Genomic DNA, 8,887 nt, shown 5'->3' with positions numbered 1-8,887 from the left:
CTCTTTCTTCTGTGGTGGTCCCTATGAAGTATGCTGTTCTGAGGCCTGGTAGACTGAATGCCACATAGATGCATCCTCGATTTACTGCCCAGGCTCACAGACCAGGGAGCCTTCTGGGAGGGGGTCTAGCTGGGTTTCCTGGGATCGTCTGCTGCCATCCTCCTTACCCAGTCCAGCCCACCACAGTGCAATAACGCCATGAGGCCTCGTTACACGTTACCTCATTTATTCTCACAACATGCCTGTGAGGTAGGGAGGGGCAGGGACTGTCCCCATTTTACAGAGGAGGAAGTTGAGGCACACAGAGGTCAAGTGACTTGCCCAAGGTCACAGAGGGGGCGGCCAAGCTGGAACAGGCCCCCAGAGCAGGCCTTTGCTTCACCTGGGGGAAAACCCTGCAGCATGCGCCAGACAAGAGAATGTCCCCAATGCTCTCAAATCATATGCACAGTATAGAACAGCCAGATACGCCAAACTGTCTGCTGGGTCCGGCCCCCTCCAGGCGGCCTGACCCAGCCCTGCCCTCCCCGTCCTGCTCTGTGGGCCCAGGCCTTTGCAGCTCAGGGCTCAGAACACCTTGGGGATGGGAGTGGGGGACAGGAGAGGAGGATTGGGATGAAAAATCACAACAGAATGAAAAACTCAAGAGGCTGGGCTGATGGGTTAGGGGAACAACCAAAAACGGGACTGCTTACACACAAGGTATATTTTTACACACACTTGTACACACACCTAGATATAGTACATGTAAAAATATATGCTATTCACACACCCGCCTCCTGCAGGGACCCCGAGAGCCGGCGGCGGCGCTGGTGGGCTTTGGGTGAGCAGATGGGCGTTAATTAAATATACACTCTAAGGTCTATGTGCATATGTACACAAACGTACAGACGCCGCCACCTGCCCCTGGGGGGACTGGATAAAGGTGCGGCCAAGGACAGCCAACCCCCTGGAAGCCACTTGGGAGTCCTACATTTTCTTTTGCTGAAGAGGAGGCTGGAGCATGGTAGCCGTGGTTTCCCCACGTGCCCCAAGGACCAGTACTTTCCTATCTGCTCAGAGGCCAGTCCAGCCTGACACTGCCTAGGCTGGCGTGTGGCAGCAGAGGGAGGGCGGACCAGCTGTGTGTGAGCACTTAGTGGGGAGGTTGGGGGTGGGTGGGTGGGTGCTGCCCTTCTCTCTGTCCTCTGGGTCCTCAGCCCCAAAGAGTGTGAACCAGAAAGCCACAATGGTGACCCCTGTGAGTTCTGCAGGCAAACAGAAAAGCTGTGGGCTGTAGGGAAGGGAGGGACATGGCAGGGGCCCAAGGTTGCCTTGGACTGTCGTCGTCTTGTAAACAAGCTAGTTCTCAGCAGACAGAGCAAGTAAAAAGACCGCAATCTGGAGGCTGGGCCGCGGCGCGGCTGCCAAAGTCGTCATCTGGTCCGCCATGGCAGCCCAAGGGGAAAAGGTTCTAGAGTGTGGTTTTTAATTTTTTTAAATTTTTTTTTTTTGAGTCAAGTCTTCATAACCTAAAGCTCGGAGGGACCCAGAAAAGCCACATTGTGAGCCCTTGTGTGTGTCAATTGGAGAGTTGGCTCCGGGTCTCTAGGGATAATAACCATACTGAAGGGTGAGAAACGCTGTTCCATTTGCATTGAGCTTTTAATGATTTCAAATTGAGTGCTTTCTCCTTCATGGCCTTAGAGCCTGGTCTGGGCCTCGGGGACATAAATCTCGATGCTGTCCGCACTCTCTGTGGCTGAGTTCTGCCGCACAGACGCTGCTCGCTTGGCGGCCAGGAGTCTCTTTCTGGCCTCCTGACGCTGCTTGTCCCCCGCGTCTGAGGCCTTGTCGCGGCTCACTGCCGCCTTGGATTTGGCTGGCTTCTTCGGGACTGGAGGGGGTGGCTTCTTCTCTTCCTTTATTGAGACAGTGAGGAGGGGACAGAAATAAACTAAAGGTGCCACGTTTTGTGCGGCACTGCCCCTTCCTTACGCAGGCAGCTGGCACCGCCCCACCCCGAGTCTCCACAACAGACTGGCACAAGCAACACACACTAGAATCAGAAAGCCACAGAAGCAATGAGAGTGGGGGTAGCAAAGGACGTAGGAGCAGAAAGCAAGCTCAGGCTCAGAACGTTCTAGAAGTCGATGGACAACCCCAGCTGTCTCCACCCTTGCCTGAGTCTCCCAGCCAGAGCAGTGACTTCAACTGATGGCTTCTATCTCTATGTATTTCACATGCTGCCTTTGCAGGAGAACTCACCAGGGCCACAGTCCGACATGGCAGGCCCCTGGGCTCCGCTGCTGCTCTACAGGAGGCCACCCACCCAAGCCTCACGGAAGCACAGGTGCCACAGGGAGGCGGAACTGGGGCCAGACCCCAGTGCCCCTGACAGCAAGGCCCCAGAAGAAGGGCCATTCTGCGTCTTCCACTAGCACTTGTGACCCTTTCACTAGACATGCAGAGCACGAGGTCATGCTTTAGGGACAGCCTCCACTACACAGCGAGCAGCATGCTGGACAGGTGCCAGGCATGGACCCCGCAAGGTGATGGACGTGAGCCCCAGCTCAAAGACGGCACAGGGAGAAGGAGCCAAGCAGCACTGACCGATGTGGGCAGCGTTATTGCCGACCAGGAATTTGTCCCTGGACTTCCCCTCCGCACTGCTCCATGCTCACCTTCCTCTTCTCGGGGGTCTCCACCAGCTGCCAGCTGTTGGCCTTGAGGTGGTAGAGCTCATCGAACTTCATGCTGATGTCCTCAATGGACAGCTGCAGCAGGTCCCAGAACCCTGCCAGGTCCTGGGCTGTCGGACGGGGGTTGGCATCAGGGTTCTGTAGGGCAGATGGGGGTCAGTGGGGCAGCAGGGCAAGAGGCCAGCCTCTCTCCTCACTGCACACATGGGCCTCTGGCTCTGAGCAGGGCCCTTGCTTCCTTTCTGTGGCCAGGATCTGTGAGTGAAGCCAGCTCTGGCCATGCCAGTGCCTCTGACCGGGCCGGGTTTTATCGTGAGTAGGCCCTGCAATGCAGGTGACTGTGGCCGTTGTTAGGTTTGCTATCACAGGATGGTGGCAAGGAGCCCTTGGTCCTCGTGTAGGGAAGGGCCCACTCTTTACCGATGTTTTCTGGTGAGGCAGGGAGAAGGCGAACCGCGCCCTGCCAGGCCAGCTGGGATCCCAGACCCTGCCGTCTCCCTCTCACAGGCCTGGAGACTCTCTTTCCACTGGGCTCACCCTTGGGAACTCGTGCTCCCAATTTGTTGGAGAGGACTCTTCTCCCAGGACATTCTGTCCAAGACTTTGCGACTGGCCCAGGGGCAGGTAGGCTCTAGAGTGGGCAAGGGAGGAAGACAGCCATCTGGCACAGTAGTGGTGTTTCCTTAGGTCTTACTGTAGGAGCCTCTTGGATATAGACTGGACTAAATGTATGAGTAAGCCAGGACCAACTGACATAATAATCATATATTTTATACCAGGTTCAATGATCTGCAGGACTGCCCCAGCCCTTCCTGTATGGAGAATGGTGTGCAATGCCACCATCTTTACAGTGCCATGAGGGGGCAGCACCTCCTCTGTGTAGACGTCAGAAGCTACAAGGGGCTCCCTGAGCTCAGGTGGGTGGCCAAGGACTGGCTGGGCCCCTGTGGAGGAGGAAGAGTCACTCACCAAGTTCTGCTCACAGAGGCCGCGGAACTGCTGGAATTTCTGGGACATCAGGAGCTGGGCGCTGCCCACAGCACTGAGAACTTTCCCTAAGACTGAGAGAGAGGCAGAGGAAGAGGCTCAGCACACGTACGTGGTGGTGCTGGACAGATGCCAGCATGGACCTGGTCAGGGTGGGACTGGGGTCATAGACGTGTGTGTGTGTGTGTGTGTGTGTGTGTGTGTTACTAAAATGTGGACTGTGCTGAGGTGGAAGGGGAATTGGAGGTCAGGTATACATGTTTATGTGTGTGACACACACACAAGCTAGTGAGTTTATTTGCATATTAACCCATTATTAAAGAAGACAAACAGAAGAGGGCAGTGCTGGTCATCCTGGGCTATGTGAGACCTTGTGGGCAGTGCTGGTCACCCTGGGCTATGTGAGACCTTGTCTTCTAAGAAGTCAGAAGCAAGTGTGGCATGGGGGCTCACACCATTAACTCCAGCATTGGAAGGCAGAGACAGGTGGTTAGTTTATCAGCTGTAGCTGGAATCGTATCCCAGTTTCTAAGGAAATGTTATGGCAGTAAATTAGAAGCAGGGAAGAAACCTAAATTATCATGGACTCAAGAAGAAACAAAGAGGGACAGTTCAGACTGCCCAGTGAGCAAACACTTGTCACACAGATGTCTGATGAGTTCCATCTCTGGAACCTGTGTAAAGACAAGGAGAGCGGACTCCACCAAGTGTCCTCTGACCTCCATGTCCTCCCCCATCACACACACGAATACTAATAAAAACATTTTAAATACTTTTTAGGAAGCAAGAGATAGAAGAAGGTGCTCTCTTGGTACCTTGGAATGGAGAGCTAGAAAGAAGCTAGCTAGCCTGTGGGAGTTGGGGGGGGGGGCACACAGCAACACTGTTAAAACAAATGAATGAATCAGAAGTTAAAAATCTCCCAGCAAAGGAACCTGGCTGGATCTGTGTGGGGTGAAAGTTCCTCAGAGAAGAGCCCACTAACTCACCCTGTGGGGTTTTCAGTTTAAGGAGCAGACGGTGCGGGTCCTGATTTTTCACGCTGCTTGGGAATTAAACAGCTAGGATTTACTTCTAGAGCCTGGCTGCTGGACTCACACTGCCAAGATCAGGAAGCTTCCTTAACATGTGAATATTTAATACAATGTAAACAAAACTGAACAGGAAAGTGTCCAAACCAACCTCGTACCCATGAAGCGCCTGGTCCTGGACTGAGAGAGTAGACAGACTTGTTTGAAAGTCACAGCAGAAATCAGCAAAAAGCAACACAATGAGTCAGGAAGTGAGCACTGATGCTAGACAATCAAGCTTGAAGCCAGCTGTAAGGCCAGCCTGGGCTTCTGTATAAGACATTCAGTAAAACAAGGCCAAAACCCTGTGGCTTGATGGAAGGCCACTAGGCACTGACAGATGTTGTAGATCCCAAATGAAGGTGGCAAACTTGAGTTTTCCAAACTGGAACAACTGTTCTATGTGCCTTTTATTTCAGATAGAAAAGGACGGTGGCTGGAGCACCAGGTGAATGGTGTGGGGACTGTCAACTGTGTTGTTACATGCTGACATGGCTACCCATGCTACCCTGCAGTGGCCTCCAAGCACCCACACCCACACACCACTTCTCACTGACCTGGGACATAGTTTGGCTTCCATAAAGACCTTACAAGAGCTCACCAAGGAATAATGGATCTTACCGAGATGCACAAAGAGGAATCAACATAGGAGCTGTGCCCAAACACACAAACATTTACCAGAAAACCCAAGTCAAGGGGTCTGGGATGTAGTCAGGGGTGGGTGGAGCGCCTGTCTAGCACACAGGGAGGAAGAACACCAAGGGCGAAGTGACTGGGTAGGGTGGCAGTGCCGGAAATCCCAGCACTTGGGAGCTGGAAGATCATGAGTTCAAAGATATCCTTGGTTACACGAGATCCTGTCTCAAAGCAAACAAACCCACAATAAAACAAGAAGCCACCATGTGGGTGCTAGGAAGTGACCCAGGCCTGTGGTAGAACAGTCAGTGCTCTAACCATCAAGCGCCTCGCTAGTCCGCAGCTGTGATGACACTTGGGAGACTGGGGTTTCTTTTGGGGAGGATTAGAATCCTGCATATCACATAGCGATGGCAATGTTGTGAATACGTAAGCCAAGGCTCCATCAACTGTGTATCATAAAGGGTGAGTTTTGTAGTGTCTAGTATCTCAGGGTTGCAAATACGGCCCAGTGGTGCTGTGCACTAACAAGCGTAAAATCCTGGGTTCAATTATCAGACGCCTCTGTTAGGTCATGCTGTAAATAACAGAGTAGAAAACTAGGAGAAAACACAAAAACAAAAACAAAAATCAACCAAAACCTGTTTACCAGCAGTGCAGACAAAGGCGCACACCGCTGAGCAGTCAGGGCAGTAAGCTGCATGGATTCCAAGTGTTAACACAGCACTGCTGGGTCTGAATAACTATGGCTTTTATATGTGGCCCAGGCTGCTCTTAAGCCCCTTTAGCCTCTACCTCTAAAATCTAGGATTATAGGTGTGTATCACTGCCTTCCTCGGGGCCAGCGAGGTGCTTGGAGAGACATCTGCTCCCCAAGCCTGATGACCTGAGTTCCATCCCCAGCACCAACTCTGGCAAATCACCCTCTGGCTTACATACTCACCCATGGCACACATGTGCCCACGCAGACCTTAAAATGTGGAAAGAAAATCCACGTGAAGAGTGCTGTATAGCACTAGGGAGGCTGGGTTCAAGGCTAGCCTTAGAGACACAGTAAAATCCTGTGTCAGAAAACAATTGAGACAAAACCCCACACATGTGCTTCTAATACAAATTTCACAATCAGGCCAAATGAAGTGACACGCACATTCCTTAAAGATGCATGCCACAGATATGGAGTAGAAATACTAAGAGCAACCGTGCAAACTCTAACAGCGCAGACTGCTGTGGCAGAAAGCATTCTAAAGCTGGACTTCAAACTGATCAGGGGGAAGGATCTCAAGGACACATACTGTAATGGGACTACACTTCCGTAAATCAACCCAGGCACAGTGTGTGCGGATTAAAGGGACAATCAGATCAGGGGAGGAGTATAAGACAGTACACAGATACAAAGATATTTGTGTGTATACACACACATGCATAGCAACACTGGAAACAAAATGCAATACTCCAGCAACACCAAATACACAGCCTGACAAAAACAGCCACCCAGGAGGCACCACCAGGAGCGTTAGGGATCTACAGGATTCCAGCTTCAAGATTCAGCAAAGGTGGGCCCAGGGCAGATGTGCAATCCAAGCTAAGGGAGAGGCTGAAACAGGAGGATGGCAAGCTCAAGATCTGCCTGGGCTCAGACCTGGTCTCCAGACTTAAAAGGCCAGTGGCACATGCCTTTCTTTAATCCTAGCATCTGAGACAGGCAGGAGGATCTCTGTTGAGTCTCTGACTCAAAACTAAGAACGTAAGGGTAAAGCCCATGGCAGTTTTTCTTCACTTACATTCACAAGGCCTCTGATTCAAGCCTCCCGAGTATAAAAAGTAAAATAAGCAATGCGGGCTGACAAGATGGCGGGTCAAGTGTATGCTGTCTAAGATCAACTCCACTATGTCCTCTGACCTCTGCCCCTTCAACACACACACAGGGAAGTCAGGATCTTAAGAGGATGTGCTGGGACGAACACTTTATGGACAGCTGTGAGTCAGAAACACTCCAAGGTTTACAGCATTACACTGAATACATCACGGGGCAGCTCTGGATTCACAGGTGCCGTCAGCGTGGGTTCCACAGCCAGCGTCTCTGAGCGGTGCTTGGAGAAGCTGGTTCTCCACTCTCACTCACTCTGTGGGCGTGTCACTCAGGGCTTGACGGGCATGTTCCCACCTGCCACTCTTCTCCCAGATGTAGCCTGCTTTTCTCCATGCAGAGCGGTGTGCTGTTGGGCAGCCTTCTGCACCAGCACAATGGCGCTCCTGACTGCCATTCACTGCTGCACGACTTCCCCTTCTCTGACAGGGGTGTCTGGGACAGCATACACTTGCCTGTGATGCCCTCAGCCTAGATCCCTTCCCTCTGTTCCTCAACAGAGTTGTTTGAGCTGGTGGTCTCCCATTACTGGTGTGTGTGTGTGTGTGTCTGTCTGTCTGTCTGTCTCTGTCTCTCTCTCTCCAATCAGATTGCTCTGGCTCTGCCCCTCCCCTGCTGTTATCCCTTCACCAAAAAGCTCTTCAAGTTCATGTAAAACTCATGTTAGCCTTACTGTCAACAGGACCACAGATAGACCTCATACCACTCTCTGAAACTTTATGGCTACCATGGCTTCAAATTGATGGTAATCATTTAGTGACTGACAGAGCTTGTTCCTGCATTAAACAAATAATACAAATAGAACAAATGGTTTTGAGACAAGGTCTCATTACATGGCCCAAGCTGGCATTGACTCACTCCAGACCCGTCTGCCTCAGCCTCCTAGGTGATAGGATCACAGGGATATGCCACGTCCAGCCCTGACAACTGCACGTTAGTCCAACTGATTCCTTTTGTAAGTGTAATATCATTTTAAAACGTATGCATGTGTGCCTGAGTGTTAGCTGTGTACACGTGTAGTCAGGAGCCTGTAGAAACCAGGAGAGGCATCAGATCCTTTGGAACTGGAGTTACAGATGTGTGCTGGGAACCTAACCTGGGTCCTGGGACTGGAGAGACAACTCAGCAATGAAGTGCAGTGGCTGCTCTTGCAGAGGACCTGAGTCGGTTCCCAGCACCTATATGGTGGCTCACAACTGTCTGTAACTTCAGTCCCAGGGGATCGAGTAGCCTCTTTCTGACCTGAACAAGGACCTGGAACACAGATGGTACAGGTGCAGACATACAGGCAAAACATCTATGCACATAGAATAAGTTGAGAATAAATAGTGCTACTGTTAGAGGTGTCTCAATCTCATGGCATAGTCTGTCCCACTGAACTCTTGGCCATCTTCTTATTGCTGGGGTCATTTTCATCCCAATGTTAATTTTTTTATCAAATTAACATATATCCATAGTTTATAAAATGTGGAAGCACAAACTACATAAATTGGACTTCATCAAAATTAAAATTGTTGTTCAAAGAATACCATTAAGAAAATGATAATTCGGGCTGGTGAGATGGCTCAGTGGGTAAGAGCACCCAACTGCTCTTCCGAAGGTCCAGAGTTCAAATCCCAGCAACCACATGGTGGCTCACAACCATC

At 51.2% G+C, this 8,887-nt stretch overlaps 1 protein-coding gene across 8 annotated transcripts in view; it reads right to left on the bottom strand.

Annotated features, from left to right (window-relative positions):
* Nucleotides 1-209: 209 nt before the first annotated feature.
* The window catches only part of Dlgap4 (DLG associated protein 4), a 150,238-nt gene continuing 141,560 nt past the window's right edge, over nucleotides 210-8,887 (bottom strand). For 4 of the 8 annotated variants that reach the window (XM_029472925.1, XM_021181740.2, XM_021181715.1 and 1 more), the window contains 3 exons: nucleotides 3,651-3,742; nucleotides 2,664-2,819; nucleotides 210-1,901 (listed from right to left, as the gene is read on the bottom strand). In XM_029472925.1, the coding sequence (XP_029328785.1) occupies nucleotides 1,683-1,901; nucleotides 2,664-2,819; nucleotides 3,651-3,742 (467 nt within the window). In that variant the 3' untranslated portion in view covers nucleotides 210-1,682. The remainder of the gene's footprint in view (nucleotides 1,902-2,663; nucleotides 2,820-3,650; nucleotides 3,743-8,887) is intronic. The other 4 variants (XM_029472923.1, XM_021181724.2, XM_021181696.2 and 1 more) reach the window with 1 other exon arrangement.

Source organism: Mus caroli, chromosome 2 (genome assembly GCF_900094665.2).
Source record: "Mus caroli chromosome 2, CAROLI_EIJ_v1.1, whole genome shotgun sequence".
In the NCBI taxonomy this organism is placed as follows: domain Eukaryota; kingdom Metazoa; phylum Chordata; class Mammalia; order Rodentia; family Muridae; genus Mus; species Mus caroli.
Note: the sequence above shows the minus strand (reverse complement) of the source record. Positions and strands in the feature narration are given on the sequence as shown.